Source organism: Corvus cornix, chromosome Z (assembly GCF_000738735.6).
Source record: "Corvus cornix cornix isolate S_Up_H32 chromosome Z, ASM73873v5, whole genome shotgun sequence".
Classification (NCBI taxonomy): Eukaryota; Metazoa; Chordata; class Aves; order Passeriformes; family Corvidae; genus Corvus; species Corvus cornix.
Window position 1 is genome coordinate 16920951 of NC_046357.1, and position 17160 is coordinate 16938110.

The window sequence follows — 17160 nt, forward strand, 5'->3', positions numbered from 1 at the left end:
GCAAACCAAGTGTTCCAGTAAAGCAGTTCCTTCAGCTTTAATTTATCTACATCTTATTTGACACTTTGGAATAACCATTTGACCTCTGCTTCTCCATCCGTGTTCTCATTTTTCTAATTTCTGACATGTCTTCCTAATTAATACTGCCCAAACATGTCTTGCTCTCTCTCCTCTGTTAAAACATTTCTCTAGAATATGTCTGTCTCTGTATTTCACTAACTTAATGTCTTCAAATGCTTTCTTTAAATGTGTCTTATGAGTGAGTGTTCCTGGGCTGTGTTGTAGCATCACCCTATGACTGGGGTAGAGTTAGCCATGTGTGGGCAGGGTGAAGAGCTGCCCTTCTCACATTGCCTACTTGCCTTAACAGCCTTAATAGTGTTATTTTACTGGAGCTCTCTTTTAGCCTTGTACACAAACTATTCACATTTAAACTGTCTACATAACTGAGAGGGAATTATCACCAGAACCATTGAGACCAGCGCAAAGATGTAATCCATGTCCTGTGACATTTAGCACACCTACACACAGAACAACTTGCACACACGTAGAGGGAAGGTGAGAGACCCAGTGTAAACCCTGCCTTGTGCAGACACAAGCTCTGGGTTCCTGCAGATGTTGACATTCAGGCTGTGGCACACTTTACCTCCATGCAAGTCTTCCTAGACCAGCCCACTGTCTTCAAGGAGTGTCCATCTAAGTGTTATTTTTCCCTGAGTGAGACAGTGAATCCTGCTGCGGCCCTTCCATTTCACTGGGAAGTGATGTGCATGGCCCAGTTGGAGAAACATGCTGGCTGCAAAAGGAGTGTGTGGGCAGAGGCTACAGGTGTGAGCTGGGCATTGAGTGAAGAACAAGTGAGAGAGGAGAGAAAAGGGCAGAACGGTGAAGAGCTGTGAAGGTGAAATCACTAAGTCTGAATATAAGAATGGGGATAGGACAGTGCCTGAGGAGAAACCCAAGGGGGTGCAGATATGGTCAGTGATGGAGGCTCAGGCCATGGGGATAGACAGGGTGTTGGTGAATGGGAAGGAGAAGGATGGTCTGCATTTGGCTATGTTACAGCTGTATCAGTACAGGGACAGGGGAGAAAAAAAAGCCACAGGTTTGAAAAATTATAAGAGAAAATGAAGGATTTGGGTCTAGCCTGGATGTGTGCAGCAGAAGGAAAGTCATAGGCAAAGAAGCCTCCCAGACTAAATTACTTTTTTCAGTGAGAAGTCAGGGTTGTTTCTCAGGCAGTCTTACACAGTAGAGCAGGCAGTCCTGCTAGGGAAAACAACAGACATACTCTGAGCACCTCACATTTTGTATCTGATATTGGTGTTTGCTGTAGCTGGCATTCCTTGCTGCCCCTTGTCAGCCAGGAGGCAGTGGCCTCTAAACTGGAAACGCCAAAGGCTTTCTGACCACAGCATGGTTTCTTTAGCATGTGCAGGTGCCAGTGGTTCTCTGCAGGCTCATGGACTCCAGAAACCAGGAGAAAGGCTTGTTTCTGCTCTCATTTTCTTCCTAATACTCCTGTACCTGCCCCAACACTATCCTGCCAGTAGTGGCCAAAGGAGATAAATTTGTGTTCAAAATGCAGGCAAGAATTCATAGTCAAACAGTAAGAATAAAACTATAGAATGGTTCGGATTGGAAGGCACCTTCAAGTTCATCAAGTTCCAACCACCCTTGCCCTGTGCAGGGGTGCCTTCCACTAGGCCAGGCTGCTCCCAACTTCATCCAACCTGGCCTTGGACCTTCCAGGGATGGGGACATCCACAGCTTCTCTGGGCAACCTGTGCCAGAGCCTCATCACCCTCACAGTCAAGAATTTTTTCTTGATAGCTAAGCTAATTCTCCCCTTTCACTTTAAAGCCTTGTCCTATCTGAATATGGTTTTCTAAAAAGTTCATCTCAGCTCTCTTGCAGCCACTTTAAATACTGAAAGGTGCTATCAGGTTTCCCTGGAGCCTTCTCCAGGCTGAACAACCGCAATTCTCTCAGCCCATCCTCATAGGAATGGTGATCCAGCCCCCGATCATCCTCGTGGCCCTCCACAATTCTATTTTGACATGCTGTTGTACTCGTTCAGTTTGTGCCAGCTACTTACAGGTCGTTCAATAGTGAGACAAAGGTGACAAAGAAAGTTTTTTCTGTTCCCGTGGAAAAAAACATGGTGACATTTTTCTCCATAGAATTTTTAAAGTTTGTCTAAAGCAGGACTTCCTGACAATTTCTCGACAACCTGGGGCTAAACTCTGTTACAGCAATTTATTTGGGATCTGCATAGCAGATATATTTTAAAAGGTCATATAATAGTGGAATATCTTTCTGGGGCCAGACAGAATTGTCCCCCCAGGCTAGCACTTGGAGAGCTCTAGCTGCACTAAAAAAAAGTGAAATAGAATGCAAATGCTATGTTCTTACATGTTGAGTTTAGGGAAATGTTTAAGGAGAAAGAAGGAATTTTCTTACTTTCAAAGTTAATAAAATCCCTTCTTTTCCTTTAGGAAAAGTAATTTTTTTTAAAATTTAAATTTATTTCCTGAACAAAAATGCCAGCTTCAGTAGACTTAGCAAAACAAATGAAAGGCCTCATTTCCTCTAATACCTTTTACATTTTTACATTGCTTTAAATCTGAAGGTCAGGAGGGTGGGGAGGGTTTGAAAAGCAGAGTAACCTACCTGTGACAGTTGGCTACCTGTGCTTCTGCTATTTCTATCCTTTTGGAGGTGGTGGACGTGGAAGCACAGTCAACATATTTGTCTGAGACCAGCTGTCACAGCAGGCACTCAGCTCTGGGAAACTAGGTGAAATCCAGAGAAAACTGGGACTTGACACCTGGGACCCCAAACTAACTGGATTTGGGTATTTGTGTCTCAGAAGCTAATATAAGGTGACTAAGATCCACCAGCAATCTCTAATTCTTTCTTTTACTTGTCTATGTGCCTGAGTCGACACTTCCAAAGGGCACCTTCCTATTTCAGCCTTCGATATCTCACAGTAAGTTTTGGAGTTCACTTCATCCATCAAGCTGATGTTTAGTTTCTACCAGTAACTCAGTGCTAAGAAAGATTTTTGCTAAGACCTCTCAATTCTTGCTTAACTCTGAGCCTCGATCTCACAGTACCTCAGAAGCAGCCCCAAAACCCTGTCCACAAATAGGGTATGTGTCATGTCCTCACGAGGCCATTGTAGCCATGAGCCTTTGAACTGAGTGGCGATAAGGCTCATAGATGTTCAGAAGGCATTCTTCCTTGCTGGGCTTGTCTCTCACCTCATTTCTCCATTTACTTCTCAGTATGTGGAGAACCAGGCCCAGAATTCCTCTAAATATCAATGACAATTTCACTGCCAAACATCCATTTCTAATTCATGGATCTCTTTGGAGCATTTGTTTCACTGTCACCTAGAACTCTGCTGGTCTGCTCAACTTGTTATGAGATTTTATATATCTATATAATTATGTAGATACATAATTTATATATAAAAAGAAGGTGGGCTCTGGATTCATTGGGGCTAATTCACAGCTTTGAGTTCTAATTTGAATTTGCCAACTGCCCCTGTGTGCCAGACTCTTTGTCCTTCATTCCTCTTGTGCTGGAAACTGTAACAACCCAGTGACTCCTGGTGACTGGGAGGGCTTGTGTCCCTCTCATCAGGGGTCAGGGTTCCTTCAAACAGAAGGGAAAATAGCCTGTTCAGGCCCTCTGTGGATGGGCAGGAGAAACTGTGCATAGAGAACGGGCACAAAACTCTTGAAGTACTCTCTGACATGCACCATGGGCAGCAAGGGATGAGGTAAGAGATTTGGGAGGTGGGCTGTTCAGGAGGGGAAAGGGGAAGGCAGCATGGAAAGAAAGCATAGTGTGGAGATTGAGAGTGGTTTTAAAATCAAATGAAAACTCCAACGAGTCTTAACTCTGGAAGTTTGCCTGAGAGACAGAGTCCAGATTAGCTGCAAGTAACAGGAAAAGAAAAGCAATAGTTTGTTCTGTTGCACTTCCCAGGGAGGGTCTGCAAGAGGCACAGGACGGCAGATAATCAAAAATTACAGGTCCTGGTGGTGGGCACATGGCTGTGGGAGATCCCCTGTCCACCAGGTGTGATGGGATCAGATGTGGCAGGGTCCCCATGCTGCCACACTGCCAGAAGGGACCCTTAACAGCCCCAGCTTTGCAAATGGTGGTATCCCAGTGAGAGCCCATACATACATCACCCCATGGCTGTTGGCTGGCTGAGCCCTCCCGTTGTGGGTGCAGCTCAGGGTGTCCCTGCGTGGGGCTCACAGGCAGCTCAGGCTGTGCTCCTTCTCCGCCCCAGCTGGTGAGGTTGAACCAGCAGTGAGGCCAGAGCTATGTGATTTGGGTGAAGCTTTCAAACCCAGCCTCTTAGCATAGACTGTCAGCTGAGGCACAGGGCTACCTCAGCCTATCTGTATCTGCTGGGGTGCTGCCTCAGGTCCAGTGGGCTCAGAGCATGTCTGAATGGTATCCACCAAGCAACCATCACCCTCAGAAGACCAGGCTCTCAGCAGATGCTCAGCCCTTATCTGCTGGCAGTCTAAAGCATCACAGATGCAGGAAAGCTGCCCTCACAACTCTGTCTTCCCTTCAACCCCAGGACCTGTTTCTCCTTTTCCTTAGGTACAGAAATGCCCCTTCTGCAACATGATCCCTCTGCTGATTTCATCATTTCACCTATGCCCAGCCCCCTCCATTTTGCTCCAGGTGCTTTAATCTTTTCTGCACCCTCCCCACCTCCCCTTATATGGGGCGATATTTTCTGACCCCACCGGTGTCTGCAGCACCTTGCTGCTTGTGAGATGCCAAACCTTCACCTCTAAGGAGCGCACACAACTCTGAGCATGAGACAATCAGGAGAGAAAGAGGGAAGGGGGAAAGTATTGACAGGAGTAAATTGAGAGAAATCATAAAGCTTAAGCAGAAAGAAAGCAGTTTGAAAGGTAAAGTATTCAGAGAAAGCCCTTTCCTGGATGAATCTAATTGTTTTGTTATCTTTACCCACCAAAGCATTTACTTTGGTTTGTCGCCCGATCCACAAACACTTTCGAGGAGATGACATTACCGAAAGGCAGGAACATCTGCATCAGCTCAGCATCCCCAAACTCCTGGGGCAGATGGTAGATAAACAGGTTACAGCCCTCTGGTCCTATCAAGAGAAAAAGAAGACCCATGAATGAAGAGAAATAGGATACAAGAAAGCACATGGTGGAGGTTTACTTTGGCATCTTCTCTCTCTGACTGGTGAGTGGTCACGTTAGGAAGCAGCCTGTAGATTCTCGGAGGAATGGACAAAGTAGAAGACCAGGAACTCAAAAAGTCACCTAGATGCTATGGTAACTTCAATAGCTTTCCCAGGACACCAGGATAAAATCTAGAGAGAGAGGAATGCACCAGCACATGTGGCCATGGAAAGCACAGAGTGGAGGAATAAGAACACAAAGAATGAAAGAATATGGTTCATAGATTTTCTTTGTCCCTCATAATCTTATATAATCTGTAGAATTTTGGGTGACCCACACTATCTCTTGCCTCTTCCCAGCATCTGCATGCACAAGTTCGTTATCCTTCTTGAATCTGTCTGATGGCAATAACATCACACAGATGATGATAATAAGCAGAAAGGTACGCACAAACCCACAGGCTCATCTTTGTAGAATTCATTCCCCCAGCCTGACTCAGCCCAAAGACACCCCCAGATCTAGACAGTTAGGCCATGTCCTCCATTCTAGAGGGCTCTGCAGGAGAGATTTTAGGTGGATTTAAATCCAAATTATGAGACAAGAGGGATTGGCTTTTTTGCCTCAATTCTGTAACATATAATCTTACCGATTTCAGAGGGTGTTTTGGAAAACATCCAGAGAGGAGTCTTTAGCTGGAATGTGAAGTTAAAGAAGGGACCCTCAAAAAATATTCTGTTGAAATTGTATTTTGGGGCAGAAGGGGGCAAACCTGCCTCTGGTCAAATAGCCTAGAATGCAACTTTTCAACTTGACTTTTATTTTTATGTATGCTATCCTTGAGCAACAGTCAAAAAGGGGCAGGTGTGTCCAAGTGGTTTTGTTAAAAAAATTCAACATTTAAAACCTTTGCAGTGTTCTACAGCAGAAAACAGTATAGTTTGATGAGACAGGGATTGTTTTTTTCATTGTTTTATTTCTAAAGGTACTTCCAGCTGCTGCCCAGCTCTGCACTGACCTCGACAGGTAACTCCAGGTCTGCTTGACTCAGAGGAGTCGAGATGAAGGGGATACATTGTGTGCCCTTTGCCAAAAGGGTTAGAGGTGAGAGAGAAGGAGGGTTTCCTCCTTTCCCCTAGCCCATGTGTCTACAACCCTGTGACCTGACTCAGTCAGCTTTCCCCTTTTTACGTCTGGGGCACAGTGTGGGGAAGGAAAGGGTTTTTTAATACTCTCGTTTTCTTCATCAGGGCATAATTACAGTGTCATAACACAGCAAATTACAACTTTGCCTTTCCTGTTAGGGAGAGGAGTTCGCCTAGATGCTCCCACCTTTTATTACCCATTACTCATCCCCCCGGCTGGCAAGAGAAGTACGGCAAAGTCAGGATTCTGGCAGATGCCCATTTAAAGCTCATTAAAATTCCTGGGCCTCAGCATGATTGAAGTCACAGGCTCTCCACATTTCCTTTTGGATTAATGGAAAATGAAGCCCTAATGAATATTTGCTAAGCACAATTTTCCCCACTAATTTGCTAAAAGGACTGTCATGAAGGAACAGCTGATCCTTTGCATCTTGTTCATTTCCTAAAGGTCATGAGGATGGTAACAGGGTTTCTTCCAAATGGGGGGGATAGTAGTATGGTGGGATAATTAACTAATTAGGCACCCGGTCATCTGCTTAGCTAAATTACTTTTGAACCTCAGTGGCCCATAATCAGGCTCCCCTATTTCATGCCAAGCTTTTCCAGCTTCTCCCCACCTCCCGTCTGCCTCTTCTTTAATCTTCTCACTGAGCAACTATCCCTTTTCCAACCCTTGCTGCCATCCATTTCCACACAATATAGAGTTATTGGCATAATAAGCTAGATATGAAACAGTCTGAAAGTGTTAAACAAACACTAACCCCCTTAGGTGTCTGTTAAAATTGAGAAAATTCTGCCCAGGAGCAGACCACGGTCCAGAATAACAGGGAAAAATTTTATTCCTTCATCTGAACGTGCCCCAGAGCACTTCTGCTGTGGGATTTGAGATTCACATTATAATAAAATGGGTAAAATTTTGGCTTTGCTGCAGTTGGTAGCAAAATTCCCACTGACATCACCAGAGCCAGCAGTTTGCACTGTAAAACTGGCCAATTCTTTCAAAAATACCAGCTGCATTTCCTGGGGTCTTGGATGTGTTGTGCATGAGTAGGGATTCTGCCTGTGTGTGCTGAGAAACACCTACCAAGGCATAAGGCAGACCAGGAGGCACACAACTTTAACTGCACCACCTTTAGGCTGGGCTTAAGGAGAGAACAACCCTTAGTTCACCCTGAAAACAACTTTTCCTCACACAACTAAGAGAGCAAGAGGAAGATACCAGGGAGGGTGTGAAAAAGCAGGGACCATTCTCAAAGACCAACTCAGGTCTAAAATGTGCCTGGGAAACCTGTGCAGTGGCTTCCCCTACTGACTCAGGCATTCAAGGCCAAACTCACTTTGTTCCCAACTACAGAGGAGTTTTTCCTAACTACCAATGCTGAAAACTCCACTTGCTTCTGAGAAAAAAAAAAAAAAAATTGGGATAGTTTGATTTGTTTTGTCACCTTCACATATGAAATTTCTGCCATTAGAATTTAACAAGTGATTTTTTGTTAAATTCTTCTGTAAGTTACCTGTCACAGTCAGAGCCCTTGGTAAAGAACTCACAAAACATGATCTGTTTGCCTCAGCCCTCATAGCTTTTATTTATTTATTTATTTATTTATTTTTGCCTGATTCAAGTTACTTTGGGCACTCCATGGAAGGCTGTGTGTTTGTGTGTACGGCTGTCTTGTTGTATACTGATGTATATTTTTAAGAAACCAAAGACAAGATCATAAGGAAGAAATTCTTTACTATGGAAGTGATGAGACGCTGGCACAGGTTGCCCAGAGAAGTTGTGGATGCCCCATCCCTGGCAGTGTTCAAGGCCAGGGGGGGTGGAGCTCTGAGAAAACTGGTCTAGTGGAAGGTGTCCCTGTCCATGGCAAGGAGCTGGAACTGGAGGGTCTTTAATGTCCCTTCCAACCCAAAATATTTTATGGTTCCATTTGTTGTTCATCTCAGAATGCTTTAAAGATCTTAGTTGGTTCTCAGTGCACAAATGCAATGAGTTCTAAGGGACTTGCTCAGGATACTGCAACAACAGAAAAACCACAGCTACTATGGAAAAACCTTATTGAAGACTCCAATTCTCTTTTTGGGGAAAAGGTTCTTGTTTTGGACAGTTTTTAATGGGTTATTGGGGATTATCATACTTGGCAGTTCAGGACCGAATACAGTAATAAAATTATTTACTACAGGCTTTATTTTTGTTTTCAAATGTAGTGCAGCTTGAAATCTAACCCCCATGACACACCATCAGAAAAAATGAAGTTTCATTTCAACACTGATGTCTGCCACGGCTCTTGGTTTTACGACATGTATACATATTATGACATATATGCATTTCTGTTCATTTATATACAAGAAGCACAGTTAGCCTTGATTTGGACAAAAAGGCAAGGAGAACTTTAAGGACTGCACAGTTTATGGATGTTCTGTAGATTACAGGCAAACTATGCTGGATAATGGAAAAACCTGTGACCGAGGGCACAGAACCACATGGTTGGTTCAGCTTGGTTGGACCTGAGCTACGCCATTAATAAGCCATTGCTCTGCCCGTGCTCCTCACACTTGAGCTCATTGCCAGTTTTTTAGCACAGGGACAGCTGCAGACTCAACCTCTCCCTGCATGCCCATCAACGTAAGTGAACTCCATACACCTGTTCTGACATCAGCTGTCCATCATTGCACCCCACCACCAGGAGGCAATGTCATGAGGAAAGGCTATGATGAGGCTTGATTTCCAACAGTAATTAAAACTGGGCTGTCCCATGAAGTCAGGCTGCAGCACTATGGTCAGCTGCACACCTCACCTCTACAGCTAACACTCAGAGGTTGGAATTTCATTGCCTCTTCTGCATCTGCTTGCCCAGTATGTTTGAGTACAGCACAGATAAGAGTTGCAAACTTGTACCACAAAGTTGTACTTCCGAGTTTCAGAAACTACATCAAGATGAGTGATACCATACAAACTTAAAATCGCCTCCAAGTTTTGTGTGGTTGACATAGCCTGAATCAAGATTTTTATCTTAAGCTTTGATAGTTTTGGATCTGTTCCACCCTATGTGCCCTGTCAGCTGCAGTAGTCTCAGCGCTCGTGTGGAAGTGATGACTCATCTCTACAGGAATGTTCCAGCAGCAAAACGTCCCAGGCTTGTTATCCAGTGGGGATCTAGGAGTGGAGCTAAGATTGTTATTAACAATGTGATCACTGGTGTTATGGTGGTGCTAGGGCTGGTTCACTAATGAATCAGTGTTTGTCCACATCCTTGCAAGCCTAAAGTACTCTCCTCAGCACTGAGCATTGTTATTACTATTGTTAGACTTCCCTCTGGCTGTGCTTTCCTGTTAAATGTTAGAGACGCTTAAAGGTCTTGACCCTCTGCTAAAGGGGAGTGTTGTGCTTTAGAGAATTTCTCTCTAGCAAGAAGCAGAGAAAGCCACAGCCTCTCAACGGTGCAGGAAAATGAGGGACACTGGGAATGGCAACCTGCATTGGACTGGTGGTTCATCTCATGCTGCTGGTCCCCCATCCATGCTCATTCTCAATGCCTGCTGCTTACAGGAAGGAGCAGAGTTATAACTTGTCCACTGGGTGACACTCACTCCTAACCCACAGAGACACACTACGCCCTGTGAACCCAGGGGTCTTCAGGCAGAGGGTCTTCAAAGTGTGCACCACAGCTTTCCCCTGCTTCTGGTGGTTCCTGGCACAGTGCTTTGCTGAGCAATGATCTGCTCGCCATTTTGTCCTGTGCTTAATCTAGCCCCAGTAAGTAACAAAAAGCAAAGTCCTTCAGCATGGGGGAAACATCTCTGTAATGATACGATAGGTCTGTGCATCTGTTCTCACAGCAGGCACATGTACTAGAGCTAATCAGGAGCTGGAAGTTGTGTTCCCCAGGAAATTCTGACATAGGAAAAAAATAATTCCAAATTAGATGGAAATGACAACATTTCTAATTTTCTTACAAAATGAGATTTCTCCCCCAAAGTAGTTTTGGATCATCAGAACGCTTTAGTTTGATAGTGTAATCTAGATTAATTTCATTCTGACTCTTACACAGTATTAAAATATTAAATGTAATTACATACATATAATAACACATATAATATAGAATATGTCTGAATTAGTGATCTAATAGAGGATAAAATTTAAAATGTAACTATTTAAAATGAGAGTTGCTACACTGGAGCACCTGACTTTAATGTCTCACTTAGGCAAGCAGTCCCCTCCTTCTTGTCAAAAGGGAGCAGTGGACTCCTTGGAGGACAGCTGGAATGGAACCACCCAAGTGGGTTTCCTCTGAGGATTCCACTGCTCCCCACTGACTGTAAAGGAAATATTACATGGCACAGTTTTCTCCCAAGGCATTTACATGCAAAAATGCTAGATTCACCTCTCCTTACTCTTCATGTCTTCTGTGAAGCCATCCAGTCCTGTGCAGTAGATTACCCAGGCAACTCTCATAGTCATTGCAAAGAAATAGGAACTTTTACTGTATGATTTTTCTCATCCTGATAGGGATTGTGCTCTACAAGGTCTGATTGCTGTTTCCAGATTATCAATGGAGGCTGAAAAGCTGCAAGGACTAGATCAGCTACTCTAAATAGCAAGGCCTTGTTCTCCAAATAGAACGTGTCTGAAATGACATTACTGGCTTTTAATAGAGGGCCACTAGTGCTTTGTTTCCTGTAAAGCTCTTTATTCCAATACAGTTGCATTTTTATCTGCATTCTTGTTGCTTGTCTTGAACAGAGGCCCCCACTGGACGTTAATGGCTATGTTGCTAGGCGGTCTTTCCATGTCCCATGCACACCAGCATGCTCTCCTCCCTGGAGACTGAAGAGATCTCATCAGCAATTCCCCACATGGATGTTCCTCCACAGTACCGTTGGCGACAGTGGCACCATGCCACGTGTAGAAATGCAGAAAAACCAGTGGACCAGGGATTCAAAGCAATTGGGTGTTTAATGGACACTCTTGGTGCATGAGGAGGGAAGCCAATGAGGTGGGACGGCTTGCTGGGGTCACAAAGGAGGATATCACTTTTACTCACCTTCTCTCTGTTGCTGTGGGATCATGGGAGGTGGCTGTGGGAACGCTTGGCTAATCTGGCCATAAGCAGCAGGATAAGCAGCTACAGGGGAGAGAAAGGGAAAGAAGAAAGAAGGACAGATTTCAGTGTTGGGAAGCAAGGAGCTTTCTCTCCAAACCACCACACCAAGCTAGATGTGGGCTTTGCCCGTGTGTTTTGGGTCTGTGAAGGGCCATCTTGTGCAGCCTGAGGTGTGGCGTAAGGGACACGGTCATGCTTCAGGAGGTGCCGCAGGGCCCTGAGCGTCCTCCCTCCCTCCAGCTCTGTCAGCAGTGGCACCCAGGGCAGCCATGCAGTGTAAAAGGGTACTCTGCTGAGACCACTCCCAGCAGAGATATGCAACCATTCCAGCTGGTGAGACAAACACCTTCAGGCACGAGCTCAGTGCAGAGATGCCCATACTGACAGCCATGCGCAGAGCATGCGCACACCTTTCCCCCACGTCATCTCTGGCACCCTGATTAACTCCCATGCTCATAAAAACAGCGCACACGTGTGTTTCCCACTTCATGTGCCCACAGGCTGTATAGACACAGTTGCACGTACACTCTCGGATATACATTTTCTTTCACGCCCATAGAGACTTCCTTTCTCTCACACAAACACAGGAGAAACAGTGAGCTGCAATTAAACAATTTTCTCCATCTCAGCTCCCCCACCAAGCAAACAAGGGGAGCCATTCACTACCACAGATGGTAGATGATGTGCCTTGCTGCTAAAAATACAGAGTATGGGTTGCCTGCAAGACCAGAGCGAAGAGGATAGGGGCCATGTGTGTGCTGAGGGGTTAATTAACAGCTCAAAGGGTTGAGTTGCTTCCCATCTATCAAACCTCACAAGCAATAAATGACAATAACTAAAACACCGGCAAATGAAGCCCTACATGGAGAATTAAATTAAGTTTCCAGATACAGTGCTGACACGAGATAATAGCCATTCCTCAGCAGGAACCCATGATTGCTCCAGTTACCACAGGAAATAATGACTTTGGGGTGGCAGCTTCCTCGCAACGTTGGCCATGGACACCTCGTGAGGGGAGGCTAAACACGGCAGGGTCGTGGTCTGCACCAGGTCACTTTGGCTGGTGTCAGTCCATCAACTGCAAAGGAGCTGCTCGGCATACAGGACACACAACTGGAGGCTGACCCACGGGGAGCTGTGGTGAAATCTGCTGAGAAGCAGGGGAATGTCTGGATAGCTCTTAAGCAAGGCTCAGACTGACTAACTGGGGCAAGGCCAGCAGACACACCCTAAGAAAAAGGGTGTGGTGCAGGCATTCCATACCCTTCCAGGCACAGCAGCAGTGGGTCTGCGGGGTGTGGCTGCCCATCTTCCCTCTTTGCTGCAGCACTCAGGAGACCTGTTTTAGAAAGTGGCCTCCAAAGCAGTGGCCTGATTTTGCACTTGTGCACTGTGCTAAGGCAGACCAGACATGGTCATGCTGATGAAGCTTCACTGAGGTGCAGGTCAGTGGGAGCCTTTCCCTGGGAAATGGAGGAAGTTGTCTCCTCAGTGAGAGAAGACCCTGGGTATCTCGATGTTGTTGCAAATTGAATCTGGGAGTCTGTGGCCTCCAGCTTGTTCCTGTATCAGTAAAAACCTCCCTTCCCTCAGCCCCCTGAGGTGTGTTCAGAGGGTAATGGCTTTAGAGAAGAGAAAGGTTTATTGGGAGAAAGTGTTAATACTAACGACCTGCGTACTGCTGCACTCCAGCGTAGGCTTGCTGCAAGGGGTCTGCTGCAGTGGGGCTCTGTGCTGTGGAGACACAAGAGAGACAAGGAATTAAGGGGTTAAAACATAAGGCACTCTCCCCTTATATTTTATCATCAATATGTGTTATAAAACAGGCAGACCCAGGGGCTGAGGGTTGAAGAGGAGCAGCTCACTCACCCTATGGACAGGAATGTGGAGAACCCCCCAGGATGGCTAAGAGGGGTCTGTCCCCCAGCCATCACCCTGTGAGACCTTGGAGCAGAGGACAAATAAACCTCTCTCCTCATTTCCCAAGCTTTAATTATGGATCTGCACTGATCATGCAGATTTTTGGCACTAATCAACCCCAAAGAACCCTCATCTTAATCCAGGACTAACACTGTGCTAGGTGCTGTGCAAACTCAGATCTCAGTGACAGCTACAGTCACATGAAACTTTCAATCAGAGCAGAAAACAACAGGGGCATAGCAGGAGGAAGGAGAAGAGAACAAAGCAATGGCTCCTGTCATCCCCACATCCCTTCGAGGGGCTGTGTTGCTGCCAGGCAGCCCCCAGTGAGAGAGAAGAAGCTGCATGGAGGGGAGGGGGACACCACTTCTCTGCTCCAGGGAGGATGCTGTGAATCTCTGCATAAGGCATGCAGTCTCTTGCTGGCTTCAAAGTGTATTTTCTCTCTTTACAAGTGTGCATTCCTCCCCACTAAAACTGTTTATTTTTGTGAAACTTTGAAGTCTTGCTCAAATACAACCAAAGCTAGTTAAGATTTTTTTTTTTTTCTCCTTTGGTTGATAGGGAGAAAAAAAAGAGAGAAACGTGTTGGATAAGCTCTTTCTTTATCTGCATCAATAAAAAATTTAAAGCAAAGCTTGGCTAAACCTCCAGTCCAAATGTCACCTTGGCCCTAATATTTCACTTCTTGCTATGAGTTTAATTTGTATTTATTGGTACTGCACAGTTCTACATTTATGCAGTCCCTCCAACCTATTCCTTGTAGGATGATCCCTTAGGGAACTGCCACTTTCCCACATCCATCCCACCTTTTTTCCTTCTTACCCGCACAGAGGTGTGGCTGGAGGCAAGGCTTGGAGGATGCAAAGGTGGGGGCCTCTTGGAAGGAAATCTGGTGCCATACACCTATCCAAGGAAAGACACTGACTGTATGGCAAAGTGTGGGGGAGGTTGTCATACGTGAGTATTACATACCCAAGGAACATGGATAAAGTGTTTTCTTACAAATAGAAATACCAGCTTGAAACTTAACTTTAAAGATCACCATTGGTCATGACGGAACCTTGCAAGGTCTTGCACTTTTCTCCCAAAATACAAGGAGGAATGGTGAAACGACCAAATTTGAGGTGGCAAACCCAATTAGCTGGCTAAGGCTTGGAAGCTCCTGTTCGTTATGGGTATTACTGGATCATGTGGACTTTGAGGCTGGGGTAGTCACAGGAAGAAATAAGTGGGATTGCAGTCTTAGGCTGGAATGGTTTCCTAGCTGACTTTTGGCAAGTCCCTCAATATGTGTATGTGTGAAATGGGAAAGCGCTGTCTTACTGTAAGGATTTTCATTTCTTACAAAAGGGTGTGAGGAGAATACATTAAAACCTGTGGGAGGTCAGTGGAAGGCAGAGTAGAGATTCTACACTACATTTTTTAAAGAGTAGCTTTTCCAGGAAAATAATGGAGGTAATGTTCAGAAAATATAAAAAATGTTTTTACTTACTCCATTCTTCTTGAAGAAGAAACCAACTAAAGTCTATTCTTTTTAACCTCTGCTCAAAACTGTTTTCCTCGAAGAACAGAATATTGGTCGTATCGTTCCACAAGAAAATTGACTATCTATGGAAAGTTGAGTAATACATCAGTGCCCTCACCCCTTTAGGAGAATGGATCATAATAACTTAGACCCTTCAAGTCCTGTCAGGTAGAAGATATCTCCTGAGAAAGGTGAGGGAACCTGTGGTGAGTGAAGCAAATCTTTGTAACTATGGTTTTGCAGACTGCAGTGAAGCAGAGGATCTGCCATCTCTGACCCAAAGGCAATTGTCCTTCCTTCATTGCATAGTGGAAGCAGTTGTCTGCTGCTCAGGAAATGCAGTTACAGTATTTCATTCCTCCCCAGATGAGGCTGATTCGGGCATGCTTGTTCTCCCCCTGACCTTCTGATAATTAGCAGTGGCTGACACTTCACTGATACAGGAGAAGTCACTAGGCAGGACCTGTCTGACTGTGATCCTTTCCTTTATTCCTTGCCTTATCTGGGCACATGTGGGAACTGCCCAACCTCCCCGCTACAGCTGAGTCTATCTCCTGGATACGACCACCTGTCTCACTGCAGAGCTGCTCTGCTTATCCCACCTCTGGATATCTCACCTGCCTTTGGAACCATATTTTGACCATCAGAACTAAGACATTCTGCTTAAGAAAATTACGCTGATAATCATGGCCCACCTTTAAATATTAGAACTGGGCAAATACTTTATTTGAAGTGTTTGGGATAACAGGCTGTGAAATGCAGCCTTTCTACCTTCCACACTAAAGCTTTCAGAGTTCATTATTTTCCCAACTATTAATGACTTTCTACCAAGGGTAATATCTAACTGAGTATTTCTCACGAGGCTGCCTTGTGACCCAGGTCATGCATGGGGTTACCTCTTGGCTCATAGCGCATGTAAGCCAGTGGGAAGGCTCTGCCCTGGTTTCAGTCAGCTTTGCTCCAATCTGGAAATCACTTCCTCATGAGAAAAGAATACACAAAGTAGCTGTTCTAACACACAGGGCCCTAACATTGACCCAGCCATCCCTGGATGCTCTTGAAAAGCAGAGTTCAAAGCACCTCTGGGGAGGCAGCAACTCCTGGCTTGGGGCTCTGTTTTACTTGTAGTCTCACACCCTGCCTTGGCCATTTGGGAAAAGCAAAAGTTGTGGTGAGTCACAAGCAGCAGGAATTTAACTTGGCACCTCTTAAAAGTGATGACCTCTGCTCACTGAAGAACTCGCCTTCCTTAGCTTGAAGACTGTGTTTACTCAGCAAATGAAGATGTGACTTCAGCACAGTAGATGTGTCCGTGCTGGCCAACATGGCCTATGAAGATGCAGGGACACAGACTTCAGGGCTGGCTGGACACCCTGGCAGGAAGCCAAGGCATCTTGGGCAGCCATGAGCACATCTTCATGCTGCTGCTCACCCTGTAAATGAATCAGACCTAGTGAAGGGCATAACTGCCTGTGCTCCCAGACGTAGCATGGATGAAACCAACAGCTGGTATTGATCCAGAAATCTCAAGACACAGATTAGACATTTGAGGAAGTTGTGGCCATGCTGTGTTCTGTAAAGTGACAGTCCTCTTACATGTTAATGACCTATGAGGAGTTCATTATGGGCTCAGATACACAAGGAGCTCACAATTCAGAGTCAACCTACCACAGGGGTTAGGTTTGGCTGTAGCCCACCACGTGCTAAAATTCAAAGTGATTGGGAGATAGGAGTAATTTCTCTGTCTCAGCACCAGGAGAACATCAGGTAAGGTTGCTTTATTCCTCCATAAGATACACATAACTTCATAGGGTGGCCTTCACATAGATCATTAGTGAGAGAGTTACCCTGCCTCAGTCACCCTTTTTCCCCATCCAGCTTGCCAGTCTTCTTTGATACTGAAAATATTAGTTGAACACAAACATTCAGGGCTGGGAAAACACCTCAGCTCCTCTGTGTGCTGTTTGTGCCAGGGTGCAAGCCCACAGTGGCACACAAGGTAAATGGGTGTATAAGGGCTGGTTAGCGCTATTGATGAGAGACGTGGATGTCACAGAGCACCTTAAAGCAGCTTTTGGACCAGAATCAGCATGTATCTAAGTTGTAACATCATCCAAAGACCTTGGATGTGCTGACTCTGTGCAATTGTGCCTAGGGAGAACATCTGAAACAGCTTTCCTTGTGACCAGACCCATGGAGGTGTCATGTCCAACATACAGACGTTTCTGAGATTAAAGGTGGTGTAATGTAAATGCTGAGAATCAGCTGGT

General features: G+C 45.3%; 1 protein-coding gene across 16 annotated transcripts in view; it reads right to left on the minus strand.

Annotated features, from left to right (window-relative positions):
* The window catches only part of CELF4 (CUGBP Elav-like family member 4), a 700175-nt gene that overhangs the window by 40222 nt on the left and 642793 nt on the right, over positions 1-17160 (minus strand). For 6 of the 16 annotated variants that reach the window (XR_002047480.3, XR_002047479.3, XM_019291156.3 and 3 more), the window contains exons 9-12: positions 14188-14268; positions 13111-13176; positions 11383-11463; positions 5018-5161 (exon numbers count right to left, since the gene is read on the minus strand). Coding sequence is in view for 14 of the 16 variants with exons in the window: in XM_019291156.3 (XP_019146701.1) it covers positions 5018-5161; positions 11383-11463; positions 13111-13176; positions 14188-14268 (372 nt within the window). In the remaining 2 variants the exon portion in view is untranslated. The remainder of the gene's footprint in view (positions 1-5017; positions 5162-11382; positions 11464-13110; positions 13177-14187; positions 14269-17160) is intronic. The other 10 variants (XM_039567118.1, XM_019291164.3, XM_019291163.3 and 7 more) reach the window with 6 other exon arrangements.